The sequence below is a fragment of the Ictalurus furcatus genome, chromosome 26 (assembly GCF_023375685.1).
Source record: "Ictalurus furcatus strain D&B chromosome 26, Billie_1.0, whole genome shotgun sequence".
NCBI classification, from domain to species: Eukaryota; Metazoa; Chordata; class Actinopteri; order Siluriformes; family Ictaluridae; genus Ictalurus; species Ictalurus furcatus.
The window spans coordinates 7,458,809-7,484,657 of NC_071280.1; the positions used below are offsets into that span (position 1 = coordinate 7,458,809).

Below are 25,849 nucleotides of genomic sequence, written 5' to 3' on the forward strand. Positions count from 1 at the left end.
TTAAAACCCAAAGGCAATGATGCTTTAATTTTAGGCATGGTGGTCATGTTTTCATTATGGTCCATTATGAATGTGATTAAATTGAGGTGCGACTGGTGTAAATGACGAACAGGGCTAAGCTTCAGTGTTTCAAATAAAAAATAAAATAAAAACAAAAAACAAACAAACAAACAAAATCCCCATCACTTCCTCCACATCAGATTATTTGCTGTTAACAAATGGAGATTTTGGATTTTTGCCAAACCAAGCGCAACAGCATCAGCAATTAATGTAAGGGTGGAAAACACTGGCATAAAGAGTTAATAGTACAGGATTTTTGGGGGGATTGTTGAGGGCAATAATGCTTGATTTTGCTGTGGCATTTTCTAAAATTTGCACATTTGTGCTGCTTTTTTAATTTAATTTATTCCTTAAGGAAAACTACTTGAATTGATGAAGTCTCAATTACACAGTTGTTTTTCCACACTGTCTTTCACAGTGATGTTCGTTGGTAAACGAGACCGTTTACTTTAATATTTAATTTCTTGAATTTTACTGTCATCATCAAGCACCAAGACAAATTCCCAGTACATGTAAACCCACAGTACTTGGCAATAAAAGTGATTCTGATTAGCTGTACTGCAAATCTGGAGTAGTTTTGAAAAATCGCAAGCTCCTCAGAATATTGCAGAGTTCGCAAGATTTTGTGTTACTTTCTGTGATCGCAAAATGCTGGAGGGACTGAAAAGAATGGAGGCTGGGGCTGATCTCTTTCTAGCCCAGACTGTAGATTCGTGCAGACTAGCAGAGGTGTGATGTGCTCACACGGAGTGAAACAACCCCTGGATTTGATCTCCATTTGGGTTGATCTTTTCCCCACCCATTTCACCAGCACGTCATCAGCAGTGATCGAGAAGGCGCGTTTGTAAAACACAGTTGCAGGTGTAATGACCATGAACGAACGTAGATTATTTAGTCTATTGTCATTTCCGGCCCCGATCCGAATATGTTGTTTGGAGGAGAAACTAAAAGTAGATAGATTTAGCACAAATCACACAGAAGCACAGATGACAGCACTAAGTTTAGTGTTGTTTTATTTATCATGTTTGGTACGCGGATGAAACACCAAACCAAACAAAAGCTGGTAGAAGGAGATTAAGATGATTACTGCATTAAAACACTTAATAAAATTGCATGTGTTTTTTTTGTTAAATCTCTTTATTCTAGAAACTTGGGTGGCTGAACCTTCCCCACATATGTGACATAAAAATAACTTTAATGACAAACTATTCAAATGAATGACGGACAAAACAAACAAATAAAAAACAAACAGACAGATAAAACTGAATCACTGTGTTGGACAGGCATTGGCATCCAGATTTAGGTTGGTCTTCCTCGGTGAAGAGTTTGGAACACTCCACCAGCTGTCTACGCTTGTGTCACTACAGCTGACCGCTGCGTTGGGGCCGGCGTCTGAGAAAATACAAACACGAGCAAATTTGTACAATTAAACAATAATAAAATATGGGCATAATGGAGAAAAACCTCGTAAATGACTTCATAAGTGCGTAATCAATTGAGGTGTAGTTTAATTTAACGTCACACTGAATAATTTATGCAGAACCATAAACTATTTTATATGTTTTATGTTAAATGTCTAAGAAATAACTAAAAAATAAAAAATAAATACCCTAGAAACATCGCTACAAATTTGAAAGCTCCATGTTTTCCCACCATATCAAATAGGTAAAAGGTTAACCAGCTGCTAGCAAACTAGCACACACGCGTCATCAGGAGACATCAGCGAGAACATCACGCGAATTGAGACTGTTGAAACCTGAACCCCAGAAATTTAACAGCAACTTGTATTATAAATAAATAAAACGTTATTTTGTTCATTTTGACATGACTAACATTAGGCAAATTTGCTAGTTAGCTACTACGACGTGACATTCTTATGGCTAAAAGTTTCTCTGAAAGATTGACTCCTCATTTAAAACCATCTTGGTGTTGTCCAGGGGAACTCTAAAGCCTGGGTTACTGTGAACTATATTTTGCTTTGTTAAAATTGGTGCAGTTTTAACATTGAAAAATTTCTGTTAAAGTATCTAGGAGCCAAAATACCCTCTTCAGTGTTCCAAGCTAAGATAATCTAAAATCCAGTATACAGTACAGTATTTTTATATTTATCTTGAACCTTTTCATTCTGTTTACAATGTTTCACATTTGCTGTACGGGAGGTGCTTCATTTTCCCTAAGGATAGTCATCAAATGTGCGTTTTGATGATGATTGAGAGTGCTGACTAAACCCTACATTCACACTAGCAAGCGAGCCTTCATTTTCCTTTGTACAATACCAAGACTTGTCACTTGGGGACGACGCAAGAAGCAACGTCTCAATCGAGAATTTCCAGACAAGCTAGCTACGACGCGGCAAAGCCAACCGATCGGCTTGGACCATTCCTATGATCCACGTGTTCCAATGGTTCATCACTCAACTTTAGATCTTACACACAAAAGTGTAGGAGAGAGTATCAGGAATCGTTAGTGCAGCAATCTAGTATGCATCAAGTTAGTTTGCTTTGCTAAACTGCTAAAATCAATAACGCTAGTACAAGGCCTAGAACATAATCGAAATGAAAAACAATAACACTGATGAGGAGTGCGTTATTGGACAATATTAGATATATATAACAACTACCATTTCTCATCATCTGAAGCCATCACCTGCATCATTCCTCAAGTTGAACTGATGAATTATTTCCTGTTAGCGAACGTAGCCGCGTTATACCCCTTTTCAGTGGGTTTTAATAACGTAGTTTGATTGTAAAGGTAATAGGTCTATTCAATTTAAGCTCATTAACCAGTTAAAGCTAACTGTACCCACTATTTTAACCTAATTTATGGTTAAGGAGTTTACGTTGTACCTCGTAAAGTTACTCGTGTGTCCAGGATATTATGTAGGGTCCCTAGCAACCCCGGCAGCCGCTCTTCTCATTATATTATCATTTAACATTCCTCGAATTTCAGATAAAAATGCACAAACGCAAAAACTGTATTTGAATGTAAGATGTGTAGCAAGCACTAGCACTGATTTTAATTAAAACATACTGTTGGAAAAAAAAAAAAAAAAACGACACACAAGATATTAACAACCAATTAACACAAATGCACAAGTGACCTTGAACTTGAGTAAAGTGTTAGGTAGAACAGTGTGACGTCGTGAATACGCTCGTTCTGCAACGACGCACTAAAACACACAATGAATAAAGCATAAAGAATTCAAAATATTGTATTACAGTAGTGTCTCACTGTAATATTATTATTATTATTATTATTATTATTATTATTATTAATAATATTTCTGTAGATCAGGTTTTCATAAAGTTTTCATAAAATTTGGTTTCGTTTTCGCATGCTCATCAACGAAAATGTTGACTACTATTCAATGTAAAATGTACTAAAATGAATAAATGACATTACAGTGACAAAATTTAAAGGATATTTTCATCAGAAGATGAAAACTATTTTTTTGACATTCCAATTACAAAGTCTGAATGGAACGTGCATTACTGAAAGGGTGTACTTGCATTACTCCGAATTTTTAATCATCATTATACCAGCGGCATAAAATGGTCTTAAAATGACAATAATATCTTTAAAAGTTAGTTATCGTGACAGGTCTAGTGGAGACTTAAAACCGTGGGAAAACTGTGCAACCATATGGCACTGCAGAACTTCATCTAAACTGTGGTGTAAGGCAGAACCAGACCAGTGCAAACCCCAAACGTGTCAGGAAATCTTATTCACACCACAAACCCCTCAACGTGTACAGTACATTACCCTCATCGCTTTCGGAGGAATCATCCATAGCTGGCTCAGCTAGCATACACGAGAAGAAACGCGCATCAAATGAAAGGCGACCAAACACAGTCGTTTTCAGACCTACACGAGTAACGCTCACACAGCTGCGTGCGTACCTGGCATGGTTCCAAGGCTGGAGTTGTCAAAGAACTGCTTTGGGCACTTGAGTGACATTGTCTCTCTGCCAGAATGGACGTCAAAGAACTTGCTTTTCGGAGAGTCGAGGACCGCTTTCTTGGGCGAGTTCACTTCACATTCTGTTAACAGAGTTCGCTTGGTCGGTGTTCGTGGGGAATGAGGAGCTTCTTTCTTACTTTCCCTCAGCTTGTACGCTCTGTTTTTCCATTTACAGATCTCTTCTTGCTGTTTGTTCACCAGGCTGGAAATTAGACAGATCAAGTGTTATTTTTTAAAATGGGGTTTTCATGTCTTGGGATTAAATACTAGCTGAATTCATTAATAGCTAGCAATTCACCTTTCAAATTGTGCAGTCTTCTTCTCCAGCTCTTCAATCTTTTTATCTTTATGATAAGTAGAAGTTTTGGCCTGGGTGCCAGGTTTAGAAGGAGGTTCTTCACCGTCCATAACTGTGGAGAAGAACAGAACAACGATTAGACACTTAGAGGCAGCCAAGTTTCATAATCTCTGAAGTTTCAGTGAACTCCGCTTACATGACTGCTCGTCTTGCAGGTGGCTTTTTCTGAGAGTCTCCTTCAGCTTGCGGATAACGTCTCCTCTGTGCTCCACCACTGACGTTAACTGTGCTATTCTAGAAAACATCGACATAAGATCAACTGGTTGTGCAGTTTATTACAAAGATTACCCCAAGATTACCCCATTGACATCAACATTACCCCAAGATTACCCCATTGACACCGATATTATCCCCAATATTACCCCACCATTACCCCATTTACCCCAACATTACCCCACTGACACCAATATTATCCCCAATATTACTCCATTGACCCCAACATTACCCCATTGACGCCAACATTACCCCAAGATTACCCCAATATTACCCCATTGACACCGATATTATCCCCAATATTACCCCACTGACACCAACATTACTCCATTGACACCAATATTGACCCCAATGACACCAACATTACCCCAAGATTACCCCATTGACACCAATAATACCCCAATATTACCCCAGTGACAACAACATTACCCCATTTACCCCAAGATTACCCCATTGACACCAATATTATCCCATTGACCCCAATATTATCCCCAATATTACCCCACTGACACCAACATTGACCAATATTATCCCCAATATTACCCCATTGACACCAATATTATCCCATTGACACCAATATTATCCCCAATATTACCCCACTGACACCAATATTATCCCCAACATTACCCCATTGACGCCAACATTACCCCAAGATTACCCCAATATTACCCCATTGACACCGATATTATCCCCAATATTACCCCACTGACACCAACATTACTCCATTGACACCAATATTGACCCCAATGACACCAACATTACCCCAATATTATCCCATTGACCCCAATATTATCCCCAATATTACCCCACTGACACCAACATTGACCAATATTATCCCCAATATTACCCCATTGACACCATTATTATCCCATTGACACCAATATTATCCCCAATATTACCCCATTGACACCAACATTACCCCATTTACCCCAAGATTATCCCATTGACCCCAACATTACCCCATTGACCCCAATATTATCCCCAATACTACCCCATTGACCCCAATATTATCCCCAATATTACCCCATTGACGCCAACATTACCCCATTGACCCCAATATTATCCCCAATACAATATTATCCCCAATATTACCCCATTGATGCCAACATTACCCCATTGACCCCAATATTATCCCCAATATTACCCCATTGACCCCAATATTATCCCCAATATTACCCCATTGACACCAACATTACCCCAAGATTACCCCAAGATTACCCCATTGACCCCAACATTACCCCACTGACACCAGTGTAACCCCAATATTATCCCATTCACACCAATATCACCCCATTTACCCCAAGATTTCCCCATTTATCCTTTTCACTACTTGTCAAATCAAACTCTTTACATCTCATGCAACAAGACAAATCTCGTACTCTTTTTCATGACTGGTCGTTACAGCGATGTGGTCAAACTCCATCTTCACCAGTTTATCCTTCATGGCCTCCATTTCAGCAGCACTAGGCGGCATCTTAACTTTCGCAAGAGCCTGGACAAGAACAGAGCAGTGGAACTGAAAAAGCGGATCACTATTCGGCTTTTTCGCACATGCTACACTGTAATCTTAAAATCTATTATGCAAACGTCCGAGCGAAGCATCTTATATACTGTGCTTTGGCCACATAACCGTTCATAAATGTTTCATGTTTCGTAGACTTATTAGAGATCAGCACTCATTCCCGTCTCCATTTCGAACCCACCTCAGACTCCTTCAGCTTCACTTGCAAGTTCTGGATGAGATCCTCTTTCTCCTTTAAAGCCGAGCTCAGCTCTTCAAGCTCGGTGGCATGTTTCTGGATGGAAACGTCTGTCTGGGCCTTCAACTCTGCCATTTTCTTTTGAAGCACCTGACAGACAAGTAGATTTAAAATGAGTCATGCTGTGCTACAAATATGTATGGAAATATTAGTAAGACTCATTTTATAAGCAAGTCAAACATAAGGTCTAAATTAATATGCGAATTCCAATAGGTTACAGTTTCCATTGTAAGAACTCATTCATAAAAAAAACCCAAACACTTTCTCATGTTGCAGTTCCAGCGAGTGTTCTACTCTCCTTGTTTATTTAACGTTATAGAAGGAGTCTCCAGTGTCAGTGCTTTGTAATAGTCAGTTAATTTTTGCAGCATTGGAAAGTCTTCAGGACAGAGGACTTTGGGCTTTTCAATTATTTATTTATTTTTGTCTCAACTTTAAGAGAGAAATCCTGTTCCTTACATAAAATGTCCATCATCATACACATTAAATATTCTACGAAACATATTCCCGGGTGAATTAGCACAAAGAGGAGAAATCCAAGATGGCGCATTTTGCAGTCAACTATGAGCAACATCAACTCTTCCTGAATAACTTTGTGGACACCTGGCCATCACACCCATTTGTAATAGTTTAAAAAACATGCCATTTCGGATCCCGTTCTCTGGTTAGAATAACCTCCACTCTTCTGGGAAGTCTTTCCACTAGAGTTTTGAATGTGGCTGTGGGGTGGAGAGTCAGTGATCCAGTTGATACCAAAAGGTGGTTCAGTGGGGTTGAGGTCAAAACTACATGCAAGCCAGTCGAGTTCTCCAACACCAACCTTGGCGAATCATGTCTTCATGGAGCTCGCTTTGAGCATAGCGGCATTGTCAATGTCAGGTGTCCACAAACTTTTGGCTATATAGCGTACATCCAAAATGTGAATTCGTAAACAGCCCAAAAACCTCATCTTGCTTAAAAATCATACCTCCAAGTGTTTTTGAGCCTGTTGTAATTGAAGGGAGAGGCGCTGCTTGTCCTGCAGTAGGTCCGCCTCAGTTTTGGGTTTCTCGCTGCTCTGAGATGGCAGCAGTGCCAGACTCTCACTCCTCTCCTCCTTCAGCCTCTGAACGGACTCATCCTGCATGGGCTTCAGGACAGAAACTGCAGAGCCATATTTATCCAACATGCTCTACAAGATGGAAAGATTTGTAGTGAGCCCAAGCATTCAACATGGCATTAAGTGCTATTACTATTGTTAAATATCTTCTAGAAAATTTATGTAAAAATAAATAAATAAAGTTAGGTCTTACTTGGTGGAAAACTCTCTGGCGATCTGTCAAAGCTGTGCGTCGAACAAGCTCTCGCTCGAAGAACTGAACTATAGCTGCTGTGTTGGCGGTTCCAGCCAGCACCCCACTACTCTCCTCGTTGGCACGGGTCCGTGCCTGAAGTTCCTCAGAGAGCGTGACTGCATGTTTAGCTACACCGTCTTCCAGGAAGTCCAGAATGCTGTTCACGTTCTATCAACAGAAAAGACTTTACTTAAATACTCTGAAGCAAATAATCTGACGCACACTACTGAAACAAGACTGGTGAGAAATTGTAATCAATGTCCTCTTTGATGTCACTCCAGAATATCTACGAGACGTTTTTCAGTTCGGATTAGAAAGATTCTGCATTAAACATGAAAGCAGTCTGCCCGAGTTATACAGACCTGCAGATACTGCCTGCGTTTCTCCAACAGCTCCAACAGTCTCTGGTCCCAAATCTCCTGGAAGTCCCCAGGGAGCATCTGGAGGGACTGTGAAGGAGCCTGAGCTCGGCGAATAAGAACGTCATGCAGCCTTCTCTCCTCGAAGGAAGCCATGTCGCGGTTAATTTGTTTCACAAAGTGAGCCTTGTGCAGAGCTGCCAGTCTTTGCAAAGCCACCTTAAGAGAAAGATTGTTTAAATTTGAATTGATCCAACAGTTTATAAAGATGACGATACAAAAAGTGTAACTACTGCACTGCAAGTTAGAAAATCTTAATGTTCCAAACTTCTACTTTTGTTTTTGCATCGTGAAATTAAAAAGGGCCAAGATTTTCTTCCCAATTCAGTCAGGATCGACATTTCCGCAAGTGTTTAAAAGTGTTCGATAACATACAGACAGAGGGTGAGAGAGAGAGCGAGAGAGTGAGGGTGAGAGAGAGGGTGAGCAAGCGAGACAGAGAGAGAGTTAGAGAGCGAGAGGGGAAAGAGAGAAGAGAAAGAGAGGGTGAGCAAGCACGAGAGAGAGAGAGAGAGTGTGAGAGGGAAGAGAAAGAGAGCATGAGTGAGAGAGAGCGAGCGAGAGTGAGAGAAGAGAAAGAGAGCGCGAGAGAGGGGGGAGAGAAGAGAAGAGAAAAGAGAGGAGAGAGCATGAGAGAGAGAGAGAGAGAGAGAGCGAGAGAGAGAGAGAGGAGAGAAAAAAAAAAAAAAAAAGACACAGACAGACACTCACCTCGTTTTTCCTAAGCAGGTCATCAAGACGACTTGTTTTAGAAGTCAGACAGGCGAACACACTTCTCTGAGACACCGGAACGAACGGTAAAAGCTGACAAAACGAGGTATTTTCGTTCCTATTAATATCTGCAAGATGATCTCTGGGTTTTGGACGGTCAGTGATCGCCTGGAGCTTCAAGAAGGAAACCTAGATTTGGGGAAAATTTTAAAAACGTGTATTAGTTTAGAATCTAAAGCAATTAGAGTCCTGAAGGTTCAACTTCCTTATCACTTATAGCACCAACACACTTACAAAACCTGGTAATAAGAGTTCCAGTACAAGAAACTGACACCGAGCAGAAATGGAACAGAACCTTGACCACAAAAGGGGGGGGGGAGAGAATGAAGATCTTAACTTCTTACCTTAAGCTTTTTGTTACAAGCTTCAATTTCAGACATCACCTTCAGCCTTCCTTCATTAGATGGTGCGTAGGTGTGTTCATTCACCTCATGAAGAGTCTATAAACACACACAAAACACATGAATAAATAAAAATTAAAAATAATAAACCACAATCAAAGGTCACACAACATCCCATAGGAGTATTCAAAAATCGAGTCTATTTTAGTTTAAAACTTTTAATACTGTCATACTGGATGTTCGTTCCCTATGAGCATTTTACACACACACACACACACACACACACACACACACACACACACACTCATTCTTTATTTTCCACATTTTAGAATAGTAATAAAAATAAAGTCATCAATGGGAATTATGTTGCGATAAAAAAATCCAAAATAAATCAAAATAATTTAATATTTTTATTATCTTCAGAGTCGACGCCCTTTTTACCTAGAATTTCCCGAAATGTATTCTTGGCGTTTTCTCGAGTGATTTCTTGAGGAATTTCCCCGAGATGATTTTTAAACAGCATTAAAGGAGTTCACACCGACGCTGGACTCTTATCGACTGCTTTTCGGAATATTTCACTCCGAGTCGTCCGTATAAAAATGGATTTTTTGTAAATAAGATGTTAGCTTTCTATAGAAAGTAATGAATATAACACACACCACATGCTCCTAAGACTTTTTTTTTAGTACCTCTAGCTCTCTGCATCAAAATATATCCCGACAGCTTTTCATTTCCATATTTTTTGTATTTCACAGACTATGCACATATGACAAATACTTGAATAGTGAGAGTTCAGCATTCAGAGACCGGCATCCCATACTATTAACTGGGTATTTGTATACTTGTCCAAATCCTAAATCCCCACATGACGATACTAACCTGGTTCAAAGAACTGACTTCAGATTCAAGCTCCATTTTCTCCTTTTCTAGTCCTTGTACTTTCTCCGTAATGTGCGTCAGCTGAAACACAATTTCTAATCTTTACTTCCTGCACTGTGTTGTGGGTCGGAGGATAAAATAATAATAAAAAAATAAACCACCCCTTAAATGAACAACCCAGTACATTTTACCTCCTGCATGTTTCCCTCCAGCTGCCTCCTGATTTGGTCTCGCTCTTCTCTGACCCCCTGGAGAACCTCCTGCAGCTGATCTGCATGTGTCTTTTCATTAAAGAGCTGCTCTTTAATGCTACAAAGACTTTCAAGCTCTTCCATCAGCTTGTGTTTCTACAAACGGATAAAAAACAAAAACAAAAAAAAACCCCAGTTTACAGAAAAAGGCGTAAACAAGTGGTCGACTCCAGTGAAAACCAAATCCGGATCCCAGCACGTTTGCTTACCGCTTCTTCACTCTCCTGAAGATCACGCCTCAGGTTAGTTCCCTCTTCTCTGGCAGACTCGAGCATCTCTTGGAGTTTTGCTTTGTCTTCTTCAAGAGACGCAATGCGAGTCAGAAGATCCTGCACTTCGGTGTTAAGAGTCGGAGTTTCTGAGGTTTTCTTCGCCAAAAGCTGCTCTCTCAAATACAGAAGATCTGCATTCATCTGGCTCATCTAATGGGGAGGAAAAAAAAATCCTTCGTTATTATACATGGTATGTGCCACTTCAAAATGTAGATTACAAAAAGGACCCATTTATACTGTACATGGATTACATGCAATATACACACACACATGCAAGAAAGAATGCACGTGACTGTACATCAACGGGAAAAAATCCCATCACCTGTCCAGAGTGCAGCAAGCAGCTAATGTGAATCCTGCATGTTAGCAAGTCTTAAATGAAGTCAAATGATGTACTACAAAAATCAGGTAAAAAGTAAAAAGGCATTTAGGCGACGTATGATTGGTGACTGGTGTGTGACAGATGATTGTCCTGGCGAGGAGCATACAGTTGATGGGATATTTCTCTGAATCGTCAGCTTGGGATGGTAATTCCAACCATCGATAAGGTAAAACATCGACAAAGAATAAATGAAGTATAAACTTTGTTAGGGAGTAATTCTTGTGGATGTGATAGAGATAGCTTAGCAAAAAGATATAACTAATGTTATAATACAACTAAAGAAATTGCTAAACTAGCTAACTTGCATATGCATTCATGTACTGAATTAAGCTAGGTTAGCCAGCGAAGCTAGCTAATTTATGTTAGATAAAAGATACCTCGACTGAACTAACGTTAGAATATAGCCTGGCTTAGTAATTAAACAAAGTTAGGATGTTTTCATCTTTTTGAAAATGAAATCCGCTGGTCAAAGTGTTTAAAAAAACTCGAAACAAAAACTATGTAAAACAGGTGCTGACTGCTTCAAAACACAAACGTTAAAAAAAAAAAAAAAAAAAATTGTAAAAGGTGATGCATATTTTAATAAGCCCACACATATTTTCCTTAAATCTCGAACGTGTTATTTGGTGAAATAAAAAGACTTTTGACTGCAAGTACAATAAGTGTTCCCAGCTTTCCTTCACATACATGGTAAGGATAATGGTCAAAAATATTTTGAGTACTAGAACCAACTGAGTAATTCAAACGACCATGAGCCTGTTATTTAAGATGAATGAAGACCTCACACATTTCACTTTATTTAATCTGGGTTTCTGCGTGGTTCATCAGTAAAGCTCGGAAAGATCATTCTGCAGCATGGACATACCTGCTGAAGTAGGGAGTCTTTTTCAGCATTTTGGGCCACCGAGTCAGCATTCTTCTGCTGCTTCAGCTCCTCCCTCGTGGAACAGAGTAAGTTCTGATAAGCTTTTGACTGCATGAGAGGGAGAGAGAGATGTTAAGAGGAGAGAGAGAGATAGATCGATAGATAAAGAGCTTTCCCCCATCCCAAGCATGAGGGAGCAAATTTGACGATCCAGTCCATTCAGCGCTCTCACCGTTTCAGCAGCCTCTTGAAGATCCTTTCTGAGTAACGTCCTCTCGTTCCTTAAATACTCAACTTCATCCTTAAGAGCCTGCATCTGTGGAATAACGCAAGAACATTGTAGGTGTTCAAAGCTATTGGTTTCAGTTCGTTCTCTTTGAAATGTTCTACAAGGACAGAAACAGATGTTTGACTCACATACATTAACATTTACGTTCCAATTACAAAAAAACAACAAACAAACAAAAAAAAACACTGTTTTGATGATTAAAAGCATCAAAATATTGCATTACGATTTGATTGGCCTGTTGAAGCTCAGCTTTCCGGGTGGCTCTAGGACTCAGTGGCTTCTGCTGCTTCAACTCGCCTTGGACCTGGATGAGCTACACAGAGCAGGTTCATTAATGAACAGTCTTCTTCCTCTGAGGTCTCCTGTAATACTTCAGATTTTTTTTAAACCGGACGGCCATACCTCTCTCACTCCCTGCAGCAGCTCCTGGAGACTGTCTCCATCCTCGTTCAGGACAGTGCTGCACGATGCATCCTTTATCGGTAACTGCTCTCTCTCAGCCAGAAGTGCCTTCAACTGCTGTATCTTTCAGTGAAATGTTGAGAGAAAACAAAAAACATACTCTAGTTACATAATAGTGCAAGAAAATCCTAGCAGACTGATCGGAGGGAGTAAAACTCGGAGCATTTTCCATTTGACTAATACAGGGGTGTCCAAGCTTATCCGCAAAGGGTCCGTGTGGGTGCAGGTTTTCATTCCAACCAAGCCACACCCGAGTCTACCGAAAGCCACGCTCAACTGATTAAACAGATGGAACTGGGTGTGGCTCCTGCTGGATTGGAACGAAAACCTTCACCCACCATTAACCCTCGCCGGATAAGCTTGGACACTCCTGGACGAATAAAGAGTAGGACAGGGCAACCGTAGATGTCACTGATCCTCCCCAAACCTTTATTTTAAAATCCAACAGACTGATTCCTTACCATTTCATCCTTCTCATCCAGGTCTACCCTCAGCTGGTTCTTCTCCTCCCTCATACCATGCAGCACTTCTAGAAGTTGGTCTCTCTCTTCAGTTAGAGACACGATGGTTGCTTGACGTCTCTCCAGCTCCTCGACGGTCTCCAGGTTGCACTTAGCGTTGTCAGCCAGAAGCTGATCCTTCTCGTTACTAGCGCGCTGGAAATCCTCCTTCAGCTGCATCGCCTTGCAGAAGGGAAATTTAATAATAATAGTAAAAAATACATTTTTTAAAAAGGTAATGCAGTCTCTGCACCGCTCGCTTAGGACGCTCGAAAATGCAGCGCTTCGAACACAAATCTCACTCGGGTCTGGACCAAAACGACTAAGCCGGAGAAAATTTGAACCAGTGTGGTCTCGGTCTGCTTTCAAGCGATATGTAATGAGATGGGGTTTTTTTTTTTTTTTTACTGTAACGTGTTTCAAACTAGCTGCAGGATGTGAATCGGGCACGCTACGTGTTACTGGTTGCAGAAGCATTCTTTAAACGAGACCGAGGGCAGAAGGCACAAAGTAAACGCGTACCGCTTATCCTACACGGGGTCACGAGGGAGGCTGGAGACCTTCCTGGGGAACTTGGGGGGGAAAACTCTAAATAACCCACAATAAAATCGATCAATGTGATTAGTGTGATTAGGTGATTAGTGTGCATGAACGATTTTTTAAAGTCACGTTCAATTCCCTTAATCTGTATTAATGCACTGAAGTAGCTTCTAATGCATTATTACGTTTTAGCCTAGCCAATTAGGTTTCCAGGCAACCAAAACATGGGACTGTGCTAGCTGATACCTTATGCGATTTGTCTCATCATGATTATTATTTAGCGCCAGCACTGCGTTCTCCATGCTTGCTTATTTCCAACAGCCCTGCTTCTTTCCCATGTCTCCCTCAGCACGTGTTTAAATTTTCTGACCCGTATGAAATTCCAGCAGCATGAAATTAAATTTCAGTATGAAACGTTGACACGTAGAGTAAAAGAAAAAGCCCCCCCCCCTTACCACTTCATCCTTCTCTTCAAGATCTTTCTGCAGCTGAATCTTCTCGTCCCTCAGGCTCTGCAGCAATTCCAGAAGCTGGTCTCTCTCCTGAGTCACGAAGGCGATATCTGACCGAACCTGTTCCATCTCAGCCACGTGAGAAAGACTCTGTTGGGTCGACTCTGATAGAAGGTGCTCTCTCTCTGCACTCGTAGACTGAAGCTCCTCTCTTAACTGCATTACCTGTGGTGGGGAAATAAACAAATATAAAACAGACATGGAGTAGGATTGTTACGGTGTCGTGATTTCATTATCTAGATAAACATGTAAAAAAAATATATAATTATTTTCACAAACCCCTCCTTTCGGACTCCCCTAAAATCACACTACAGCACCCTCCTGTTCTTCACACAGGCTCTTTTCATTTTCACCACCAGCTTGTGCGAGTCCCTACCGTTTCGTTGGTCTCCACAAGTTCAGTCTTCAGCCGGTCATTCTCCTCTCTCGTCTGGTCTCTCTCTTCAGTCAGAGACGCGATACGGACCTGATGCCTCTCCGACTCGGCTTTGCTATCCAGCTCGTCTTTAGATTTCTCAGCCAACAAGTTGTCCTTTTCGGTCGTAGCAGATCGGAGCTCGTCCGTCAACTGCGTCAGCTGCAACACACAGATTCACAATCATATTAAAGTTAAAGAGAGAAAGAAGTCGTGTCTTGATGTTTACTAAGAGATTCCTACTACTTGAACAGAAGAAGAAAAAAAAAAAAAATTAAAGGCAAGATTAGGATTACCATCCGATTCTTGTCCTCCAGCTCACTGCTCATCTGGTTCTTCTCCTCTCTCAGGCCCTGCAGGATCTCCAGCAGTTGGTCTCTTTCTTCACTGAGAGTGGATACCCTCGCCTGAATCGTCTCCAGTGCAGCGTCCACCGCAGAGTCTTTAGTCTCAGCATCTCTGTCTGCAGTAGTGACCTCACGCTCCTCTCTCAGCTGTATAATCTGAGAAGACGTCAACATTAGCGTTTCGCTTACATTCTTGATGAATGTTTTTTTTAAAAAAATAAAATAAATAAATAAATAAATAAATAAAATAATAATAAAGAGAGTAATTCTGACCATGTCTTCCTCTTCCTTCTCTTCTAGGATACTCTTTATCTGGCTCTTTTCTTCCCTCAGGCCCTGCAATACATCCAGAAGTTGGTCTCGTTCCTCGGTGAGTGCGCTGATGGTTGCTCGCGCTCTCTCCAGCTCTTCAGCATTACGATCACCGTGTGCGGTCTCGATAAGAAGACGCTGCTTTTCCTCACAAACTGCTCGGAGTTCTTCGTTCAGATGGTTGATCTGGGTTTAGTTGTAGAAATAATATACAGGGGGGAAATAAATAAATAAATAAAAATGCATCACTCAAGAAACCCATCCAACATATGTGAAATGAGTACAGAGAAAGACCAGGGAATACACAAAACCCATTAAGCATAAGAGCAGCCATTTTTCTGTGTTCATTTATTTTATTTTGAGACTAAATTGATGAACGGCTTTCGATGACATGACGTGTAAATACCTGAGTTTTCAGATCCTCTACAAGTGTGCTCTTCTCACTGCTGTCAGTCTGGGACAGTTTGGACTCTAGCTGAATCTTCTGCACTTCCAACTCGCGCACGTTCCTCTCAAGCTCCTTTATATTCGCGAGTGCCGACCTCAATTCTGCTTGGGTCTCGATCATCTGCGAAGGAGTAAAATAAGTCATTAAATATTTGTCGGATCGTTCGGTCCAGGAACGGTAACGCCTCGGACAGAGAGCCACGTTTTACCGTTTCCACATTCTCCTGAGCATCCGTCTTCAGCTGGTGATTTTCCTCGGTCAGTTCTGCGAGCTGCTCTTGTAGCTTCTGTAGCAAAAGGTAAATGTACAAAAATGTACATTTAAGAAGTAGAGGTCGACCAGATTTTACTGATAACTAAGGTGGGTGGTACCTGACGATAACCGATTAATCAACCGATTAATGATACTGAATGAGATCATAACACTAAAAGCAAAATAGTGCTGGAATTTATTACAAATAAACAGTACTGACTGTACCATGACAGTGTACAGTCAGTGTACACCGAGTGTTTCATTTAAGAAATACGGAAAGACTAATGATAATGAGTGTTTATTGGTCACATGTACAGTAGAGCACAGTGAAATTGTTTTCTTCGCATACCCCAACCTGTCAGGAAGTTGGGGTCAGAGCGCGGGGTCAACCATGATACGGCGCCCCTGGAGCAGAGAGGGTTAAGGGCCTTGCTCAAGGGCCCAACAGTGGCAGCTTGGCAGTGCTGGGGCTAGAACCCCCGACCTTCTGATCAGTAACCCAGAGCCTTAACCACTAAGCCACAACTGCCCTTAACATATCAAGTATTAAAGTAAATACGATATACGCCCAAACTGAACCAAAAAGTAACACTCCAAATAACAAATAAAAATAGACGTCCAAAATGGATTTAAAAAAAAAAAAAAAACCCAAACAACCCACTTCAAATAACAACAAAAAGCATCAGTGACCATTTTTATTTCTCCTCTAGAGTCCACTCTCATACTGCATGACGACAGCAGACACGACCAGGGAAAACGATCGACGTGGATTCTTGGCGATAACCGATAGTTCCAGTACCAAGTTATCGGTGCAGGTTAATCAGCAAAACCGATCAATCTAAACAAAGATGTAATACTTTATACCATTATCTGTCCAAATACTCAATTCTGATGTGCGCAAGATGTGCGTTACAACCGTTTACACCACAGGCAGATCCAGTCATTTCAATCACCGTTCTAAATTAGCACGCTGCCTATAAAACAACTGTAACCATAGTAACACAGTTAAACTCACAGCTTCATTATTAGTAGAGACGTGGCACAGACGCAGGAAATTCAGACATGCACAAAATCTCACGTGCGCTCTCTCTCTAATAACTATTTACATTTATTTGAATTAATTATAGTAATCTTATCATGCTACTTTATCTCCGTGTATGATTTAGAGCGGGCGGAATTCCAGATCTAACGATCTGCATATAAAATAACACACACACACACAAAATATATATATTTATGCTACAAACATTAATGGCAGATTTAACTCGTCAATGCTGGCAAGTGACCATGGTATAAGCGGGATTAATCCACGGCTAGGTGTACGTTACACATTTTAACGCGCTCCCCCTCCATGTCTTGCATTAAAACCGTGTAACACACGTAGCCGTGGATTATCCCTTACGTATACGATAAAAAAAAATGTCGTCACGCTCACTTGTTGAAGTTCATCTTGCATACATGTGGCTTCTTGTTGTGAACTGATCTCACTCTGTGCTGGCTTCTGCACCTGTACGAGCTGAAGAAAACTTCAAATCAGATCCACCGTCCACAGAGACATTACAGTCATCATCATCATCTCATGGTGTTACCATGTCATTGCTCTCTTCCAGATCTCTCTTCAACTGGCTGCGTTCTTCTCGCAGACCCTGAAGGATCTCCTGAAGCTGGTTTCGCTCCTCTGTCAGAGATGCAAGTGTGGCACGAAGGTTCTCGAACTCTTCTCGATCACGAGCTCCCTCAGTCTTCTCACATAGAAGCTGATCTCTTTCACTACGAACAGACTGGATTTCTTCACCCAACTGCTCCGTCTGTATAGGAAGTACATAAACACTAAACAGACATTCCCAAAATACAAACAAAACAAAACAAAAAACCCCAACAAAAGTAAATAACTAATTCCTTTGACCGGCACACTTAAACTCACTTTTTGGTTAGCTTCTTCCAAAGACGTGAGCATTTTGCCATTTTCAACAGTAAAGTGCTCCAGGTCTGCCTGAGCCTTCGTGAGCTGCTCAGTGGTCTCCATGAGCTGCTGGCTGGTTTCAGCTTCCTTCAGCTGTGAATCAATCATCTGACTCTCCATCCTGACAAGTTCCTCTCGGGCCCTTTCCATTTCTTCCTTAAGTCTTAGATGTTCTTCGTTCAAGGTGGACTGAGCAACAAGCAGATTGCTCTTCTCATCTTGCACAGCCCTGAGAGTTCCTGAGAGCTCACCAACCTGAGAATAAAAACGTGCTTTCCATAAAAATGTTTTAAACCCTTCCAAAAAACACCCCACACCATCTTTAAGCTCAATACATCACAGCATACTCAGTAAATTTAGTTGGGCTTTGCCAAAATACAAGTACCAACTAAACATTGGAGCATTACAACAAAGTATGTAACTGAAAAGGTACAAAAACAAACAAAAACAAAGGATCTGTCCAATCTCCTGCTATAACAGTGCTACAAAAGAAGCAACACAAACATCCCCATTACGTTCACATTTATATTACGATGCAATAACACTTCCCTAACGGGTGTTATTGTTTCTTTATTATTTATTTATTTATTTTTTAAGCACAGGCCTGACCTCTTCATTCTTTCACAAAAAAAAGAAGTCTAGAAAAGGTGTTTACGCCGCCTGCTGTTTTTAATCCAACGTTAATCAAAAAGTTCAAAACTTAAAACTGCACCCCAAACGGCATTTATCTATACAGTTTAAAATCCCTAAGCTTGATGGAGTCCCTACCTTGTCAGTCATGTCCTGGAGTTCTGTCCTAAGCCAGGAATTCTGCTGAGACAACTCTTCAGCCTCCTTTTTAAGATCCTGCATCTACACATCAATAGAATATTGTAGAATGCTAATAGAGAGGGAAAAAAAATTGCCATCCCAAATCACATCCCAAACCCATCCCACCAATACCTGTTGTAGCTGAACTTCATTCTCGTCATTAATAACGCAGTTCGAGTCAGAAAACTTCTTCTCGCTCGACTGAGACTGGAAGCGGATAATCTGAAAAACAATCATGTTAAAAACAAAATGAAATAACGGCATTAGTCCTGGACACGTTTTGAAATATGCCTCACTGAGCTCGATGCTTGGCTTGTGCCTTGAATTGAAAAAGAAGTGCTGTTGAACTAGTCTTCATATTCAACACTGGCTCCAGCTGAAGAACCCATAATCCTGTAGAACACGCCTTAATTCACACACATTTCCTCCCTTCTCACCAGCTCATCCTTTTCCTCCAGTTCTCTCTTTAGCTGGCTTTTCTCTTCTCTCAGTCCCTGCAGTATCTCTTGAAGCTGGTCTCTCTCTTCAGTCAGAGACCTGATACTGGTCTGCATCCTTTCCAACTCGGACTCGAGGGCTTTCTCGGACGCGATCTCGTCCCGTTCTGAACATGCAGACTGCAGATCCTCTTTCAGCTGCTTCACCTGGAAACCAAACAGGTCTGGTTAGGTTGGGATTATTTAGAAACGTGGGACTATTTACACACACCGATTCCCATGTTAATACCAGTTATTAATTATGATTGCAGTTATTCGTTGTGAAGCAACCTGAGAAAAGCCTTCATGTGGCAAAATGGGGTGACATTTTATACTATATAGAGTGCTGAAAACTAAAAGGTTCAGAAACAGAAATATCAAAACATGCATATTTTTGACAATCGGTATCTGACCTGATAAGGTGAACCGCCTGGACCGTACGATATCCGACATTTAAAAAGTACCTGAATTTGCAGATCCTCGACGAGAGTGTTCTCGGGTGGATCCGACTGTCCGGACTCCAGCTGAGCTTTTTCCGCTTCCAACTGAAGTATTTTGTCCTGTTGCACTTGCGACGTCTGGAGAGCCGCTCTCAGTTCTTCTTGATTTTTTATCATCTAAAATTTCAGACCAATTATTTTATAATAAGTTAGGAACGGCAATGACAGCACAAGTCTAAAAAAAAAAAAGGTACAAATTTTAATGCTTTTGAAACAAGCCTAATTTTGTTTTAAAAAAAGAAGTTTACATGCCTCCAAGGTCAAATTTTAAACTGCAGCATTAACCCAGTGTCACAAACGACTCGTTCAATGATCCGTTCTAAAGGATTTATTCTAAACCCCTCCTTTCAGAGAGCATACTCTGCTCTGATTGGTCTACTGCTGCCAGTGTGTGTCAGGAAAAGGAAACGCCCACTACCATAACGAGTTTCAGCTGTGTCTGTTCACGAGCAGCGGATGAAGACCAGAGCGGGTCTTTTGTTACCAAATTATGTAGGTTAGTGCAGGGAGTGAGTCTGGAACTACGTAGGTTAGTACAGGAAGTACGTCTGGAATTACTAACGACTCGTTTCAGCTGTTCAGAATCGGTTTCTTCTTTTGGGAGTCAATAACTGTCATGCGCTTTGATTTTTGCAGACGTTTTTACACTCACAAAACAGCTCTAGAACACTGCATGAAATGTAATATTTGAAAAAACAAAACCAAACAAACAACAAAAAAAAAAAACCATAATAGGTGCACTTTAAGCATCATTAAAATAAAATAAAATAAAATAAATGAGACATTTTCATATTTACCATCATATTCCACCAATTCATTCAGCATGCACTTGGATAGCAAGTCATGTAATACGTTTTTGGGCAACTTGTAAACATGTTACAAGACACCGATATGCAGAGATTTTAAAAACAGCATTTATATTTAATCGTACCAGCTCCACATTTTCTTCCATGTCTCTCTTCAGTTGATCTCTCTCCTCCGTAATAGTTTGCAGCTCTACTTGGAGGTTCTGAACGTTCTCGGCTTGCTCGGAGACTTTGCTGTGAATCGTTTCCTGAAGCTGGTTCCTCTGTGCAGTTGTGGCAGTCAACTCTAACAGATGCCTCTCTCTTTCACAGCGAAGCGACTCCAGTTCCTCACCCAACTGTACGGACTATGGAAAGAGCAAAAACAAAACAAAAACACCACAACTGGTTATGAAACGATGCACATCGAAGAGGTCAAACTTCAGGGACTTTAAATTAAAATGCACACAGGAGCAAGCAAAAAAAAAAAAAAAAAAAAAAGTGTAACCAACCTTCTGCTTAGCTTCCTCCAAGGCACTGAGGAGACTCCTGTTTTCTCCCAAGAGGTGTTCCAGATCTGTTCGGACCTTTATAAGCTGCTCCGTGGTCTCTGTGTGCTGTTGGCTTAGCTGAACTTCCTTGAGTTCTGCATCAGCCAAATCCTTCTGCATGCTCTCGAGTTCCTCCTGGGCCTTTACAGCATCTCCTTTCAGTCTCTCGTTGTCCTCATTGGACACGGCCTGAGCAGAGAGAAGATTGTCCCTCTCCTCTTTAACAGAGTCAAGTTCACCTGTGAGCTCACACACCTGAGAACAGATAATGCACAAACCATGGACTAAAACAAAACACTGGACTTAAAGTGTGTCCTACTTTCATCTTATTATAAAAACAAACAAACAAACAAACAAACAGTTCCACTTGTATCACAAGGTAGTGTAAGATTTCATAATCGAGTTCTGAGATCTCAATACTGTAAAAAAATTTTAAAATATTAATAAATAAATAAATAAATAAATAAATCTGGTAAACCACCATCATCATCAGATTGGAGTATAGTGAAGGTTCGTTTAGCTCCTACTCCAGAAAGCCACATGTTTTGATAACTTAAACATAATCTCACAATGAAATGAAAGGAAAGGAATTTAACCTTGAGAATATATTTTCGGATTTTTATTTTCAAAACCCCACAGGTCAATTAATGGCATGCCTGTGAAATTCTTATGAACAAAATATAACTGAAGCATGTTGCAATTTCTATTTTATTCAAAGTGTACCTGACAGATAGCGATTTGCAAAGGATGGCATTATTTTTGGCTTTCCAAGTCTCAAATTAGACACCATATCGAGATCAAACTATCTGGAAAGCGTGCCAAGAGAAAAACTTGCATCTAACCACAAATGCAAGAGTTTATAGTTTGCTAGATGCTTTCACAGGAACAGGGTTGTATGGTTTGCTTGGCAAGTTCCAGGTTTTAAATGAAAATCTGCCTGCCAATAATTTTTGCTGAAAAAAAGTGCCAATAATTTTAAAGCTGAATATATGCATCCTAAAATATAGCTAAAATTATACACCATCACGGTGTTCCTATACAGTGCCCTCCACTAATATTGCCACCCTTGGTAAATATGAGCAAAGAAGGCTGTGAAAAATTGTCTTTATTGTTTAACCTTTTGTTAAAAAAGAAATTAATAATAATAAATAAATAAATAATAAAGAAAAAAACTAAAACAAACAAACAAACAAACAAACAAAAAAAAAAAACACAAAATACTTTGCTCTCATGGATATCAAACATTTACAAACAGGTTTATATTATATATATTTATATATATATATATATATATATATATATATATATATATATATATATATATATATATATATATAAAAATAAATAAAATGGTTAAATATAGGTGTGCAATTATTGGCATCCCTAAGAATTCATATGAGAAAAATATATTTGCAGTATATTCCCATTGATATTTTACATTTATTTTAGTACACCTGGGTGACTAGGAACAGGAAATTGTTCAGCCATGACTTCCTGTTTCACAGGGGTATAAATATGAAACAACACATAGGCCAAATTCCCTTAGTCATTCATAACAATGGGTAAGACCAAGGAATATAGCTGTGATGTGCGGCAAGAGGTTGTTGAGCTTCACAAAATGGGAAGTGTCTATAAGAAAATAACACAAGCATTGAAAATGACCATTTCCACCATCAGGGCAATAATTAAGACGTTCCAGTCAACTGGAGATGTTATGAATCAACCTGGAATTGGACGTGTGTCTATATCGTCGCAACACACTGTGAAGAGGACGGTTCTAGTGGACAAATAATCTCCAAGTATCACAGCTGGAGAATTGCAGAAGTTAGTTGTGTCTTGGGGTCAGAAAGTCTCCAAAACTACAATCTGAAGTCACCTACATCACCACAAGTGGTTTGGAAGGGTTTCAAGAAAAAAGCCTCTACTCTCATCCAAAAACAAACTCGAGCGTCTTCAGGTTACCAGACACTACTGGAACTTCAAATGGGATCGGGTTCTATGGTCAGATGAAACTGAAATAGAGCTTTTTGGTAATAAACACCAGAGGTGGTTTTGGAGCACACAGAGAGGGAGCCATATGGAAAAGTACCTCATGCCCACGGTTAAATATGGTGACGGCTCTTTAATGTTTTGGGGCTGTTTTTCTGCCAGAGGACCTGGACATTTTGTTAGGATACATGGCATCATGGACTCAAATATCAACAGATATTAAATGAAAACTTGACGGTCTCTGCCAGAAAGCTTCAAATGGGCCGTGGTTGGATCTTCCAGCAGGACAATGATCCAAAACATACATCACAATCAACACAAAAATGGTTTACTGACCACAAAATCAAGCTCCTGTCATGACCCTCCCAGTCCCCTGACCTGAAACCCATAGAAAACCTGTGGGGTGAACTGAAGAGGAGAGTCCACCAGTGTGGGCCACGAAATGTGAAGATCTGGAGAGATTCTGTATGGAGGAACGGTCTCAGATCCCTCGCCATGTATTCTCCAACCTCATCAGGCATTATAGGAGGAGACTCAAGGCTGTTATCTCGGTAAAGGGGAGGTAGCACAAAGTATTGACTAAAAGGGTGCCAATAATTGTTGCACACCTATATTTAACAAATATTCTTTTTGATAAACCTGTGTTTTGTTTGCAATTGTTTTATATCCATGAGAGCAGAGTATTTGTGTCAGTCTTTTAAACAAGAGATCAAAAGGTTCAACAATAAAGACAATTTTTCACAGCCTTCTTTGCTCATATTTACGAAGGATGCCAATAGGGCACCGCATATTGGTAAAGTTCTTACCTGTCTCAACAAATCATCCACTTTAGCTGGAAGAGCTTCTAGAGACTTTAACTCCTCCATTTTGCTTTGAAGCGCTCTTTCACTCTCCTGGCTTTTCTCAAGCTCCTTCTTTAATTCAGCAACTGTTTTCCCCAAGGTCACGTTATCCAGTACGTCTAAACATGACATTAAATAAAGAAATGTTTCCTTCCATCACAGATTATTTAAATGTACACAGAAATACTAAAATAAACAAACAAAAAACACCCACTTTTAGGAACTTTTCCATCCAGAAGAGCAGTGAGCTTGGTGTTCTCATCAAACGCCCCAAGCAGCTCTTTTTGGAGGTCAGTCTGCATTTTCCTGAAACGGGATTTCTCGTGCTCGAGTTGGCTCTGCAGGGATTTGACCTCGTTCTCCATTTGGTTGTAGTTAACAGTCAGAGTCGCCTAGTGTAGGAAATGTCACCGTGTCGATCGTCACTTGAGCAAATAAAACGATTTTTTGCTGAAAGGTAGTGGATACTCACATCTCGCTCTTTGAGGGAGAGGTTCTCGCTACGCAGGAAAGCCCACTCCTTTTTGGTTTCCAAACTGAGCCCCTCTGCATCGTCTAACGAGCGACGCAGCTGCGTTACCTCCTGAACGAGGTCCTTACCATTCTGTACAAGAACCACAAAGAAAATCCGACATTACATCACTTAAGACTCATTCGACATGAACTCTAAACTCAATACGTCTCACCTACAACTAATGGGGGGGGGGGGGGGGGGGGGGGGGGGGGGCAGGTGCTTTTCTGTCTCAGAATTCCTATGTGGAAAATCAGCATGGCCGCTCACAGAATGAACAGTAAATAAAGAAGTATTTCATATCTTTAAATAAGTTATACTATACATACTAGTATGAATACGGATCAGTCCATGCCCCGCCCCCTTCCACTTTGTAGCTTGAACACACACACGGTCTAATTTCCGAATCCTGACTTCCCAGATCCGAATTAAGTGGAACGCAGCATGAAGACATCTTCCCATGAACTCACTAATGATCAGATCCTACACATGCATTAGCTTTTGAGCTCTACGTACCAAACTCTGCAGGTCCACCACCAAGTCGTTCTTCTTTTTCAGCTCCGTTGACATCACCTCCAGATCAGACTATAAAAAGCCAAGTTATAGAAAGAAAAACAAAAAACAAAAAGTTGTACTACTCCACCGTGTAAAAATATCATGCTAAAGTGACATGTACAGTACGACTGCGTATTCAGACCTTCAGCTTTTGGACCAGATCTTCTGCGTCCGTGGAAGCCCTTTTCAATGCTGAAATTTCCGTCTCTAACTCTCGCTAAAAAAAAAAAACAAAAAAAAAAAAAAAAACACAGACAGCACTGGGTTTAGCGGATTCATTAAATTGATCGTTTACACAAAAAGCATTGCTGCAAATATTTATTAATTGTAAATGTCTGAGCCCCCAAAGACCTCGTAGTCTTTCCTGCTCTCATCCTCAAGTTTCTCAAACTCCTCTGCGTCTTTCCGTTCTTCGATGTCTCTCAGGAGAGTCTCCTTGTCTTTCATCAGCACCTCGTTGTCTTGCTTTAGTCTCGCCATGTCCTGAGTCAAGACATCAAGGCTTTGCTTCAGCATGTCCCGTTCTGCAGCAATTACTTCCTGTTTAATAATAATAAAAATAAATAAATAAATAAATAAATAAATCAATCAAAAAGTCATGCAACGTGAGTCTCAAAGAGAGGAAAGCAGTTAGTTGAATGATTGGACTTAAATGCACTAAAAGCAGCTGTATTGTAATTTAAAATAAATAAATAAATAAATAAATAAATAAATTTAAACAAACGTCTAGAAGATAAAGCATGTTTTTAAATGATCTAAAGACCGTTCCATGTAATCAGAATAAACCATCAATAAGGAGTTCATTTAAAAGCCACATTTTTTGATAGAGGGCTACTTTATATTTTACAGCAGAGGATTTTAGCACTCACCCTCTCAGAGCTCAGCGTTTGACACAGCTGGACAGCCTCCGCAAGGTACTATTACA

At 40.3% G+C, this 25,849-nt stretch overlaps 1 protein-coding gene across 4 annotated transcripts in view; it reads right to left on the reverse strand.

Moving 5' to 3' along the window:
* Window positions 1-880: 880 nt before the first annotated feature.
* The window catches only part of cenpe (centromere protein E), a 35,418-nt gene continuing 10,449 nt past the window's right edge, over window positions 881-25,849 (reverse strand). The window contains exons 17-57 of one of the 4 annotated variants that reach the window (XM_053615543.1): window positions 25,794-25,841; window positions 25,276-25,464; window positions 25,067-25,141; window positions 24,886-24,954; window positions 24,331-24,462; window positions 24,073-24,250; window positions 23,823-23,977; window positions 20,989-21,282; window positions 20,623-20,844; window positions 19,656-19,808; window positions 19,153-19,359; window positions 18,848-18,937; window positions 18,674-18,757; window positions 17,867-18,160; window positions 17,532-17,750; window positions 17,378-17,458; window positions 15,899-15,976; window positions 15,649-15,810; window positions 15,204-15,428; window positions 14,880-15,086; window positions 14,545-14,745; window positions 14,112-14,333; window positions 13,078-13,299; window positions 12,557-12,679; window positions 12,378-12,467; window positions 12,098-12,181; window positions 11,866-11,973; window positions 10,556-10,768; window positions 10,287-10,442; window positions 10,096-10,176; window positions 9,220-9,315; window positions 8,816-9,004; window positions 8,048-8,263; window positions 7,644-7,853; window positions 7,319-7,522; window positions 6,295-6,441; window positions 5,971-6,083; window positions 4,515-4,612; window positions 4,319-4,430; window positions 3,960-4,222; window positions 882-1,452 (exon numbers count right to left, since the gene is read on the reverse strand). In XM_053615543.1, coding sequence (XP_053471518.1) covers window positions 1,328-1,452; window positions 3,960-4,222; window positions 4,319-4,430; window positions 4,515-4,612; window positions 5,971-6,083; window positions 6,295-6,441; window positions 7,319-7,522; window positions 7,644-7,853; window positions 8,048-8,263; window positions 8,816-9,004; window positions 9,220-9,315; window positions 10,096-10,176; window positions 10,287-10,442; window positions 10,556-10,768; window positions 11,866-11,973; window positions 12,098-12,181; window positions 12,378-12,467; window positions 12,557-12,679; window positions 13,078-13,299; window positions 14,112-14,333; window positions 14,545-14,745; window positions 14,880-15,086; window positions 15,204-15,428; window positions 15,649-15,810; window positions 15,899-15,976; window positions 17,378-17,458; window positions 17,532-17,750; window positions 17,867-18,160; window positions 18,674-18,757; window positions 18,848-18,937; window positions 19,153-19,359; window positions 19,656-19,808; window positions 20,623-20,844; window positions 20,989-21,282; window positions 23,823-23,977; window positions 24,073-24,250; window positions 24,331-24,462; window positions 24,886-24,954; window positions 25,067-25,141; window positions 25,276-25,464; window positions 25,794-25,841 — 6,435 coding nt within the window. In that variant the 3' untranslated portion in view covers window positions 882-1,327. Of the gene's footprint in view, window positions 1,453-3,959; window positions 4,223-4,318; window positions 4,431-4,514; window positions 4,613-5,970; window positions 6,084-6,294; window positions 6,442-7,318; window positions 7,523-7,643; window positions 7,854-8,047; window positions 8,264-8,815; window positions 9,005-9,219; window positions 9,316-10,095; window positions 10,177-10,286; window positions 10,443-10,555; window positions 10,769-11,865; window positions 11,974-12,097; window positions 12,182-12,377; window positions 12,468-12,556; window positions 12,680-13,077; window positions 13,300-14,111; window positions 14,334-14,544; window positions 14,746-14,879; window positions 15,429-15,648; window positions 15,811-15,898; window positions 15,977-17,377; window positions 17,459-17,531; window positions 17,751-17,866; window positions 18,161-18,673; window positions 18,758-18,847; window positions 18,938-19,152; window positions 19,360-19,655; window positions 19,809-20,622; window positions 20,845-20,988; window positions 21,283-23,822; window positions 23,978-24,072; window positions 24,251-24,330; window positions 24,463-24,885; window positions 24,955-25,066; window positions 25,142-25,275; window positions 25,465-25,793; window positions 25,842-25,849 lie in introns of all 4 variants that reach the window. The other 3 variants (XM_053615542.1, XM_053615541.1, XM_053615544.1) reach the window with 3 other exon arrangements.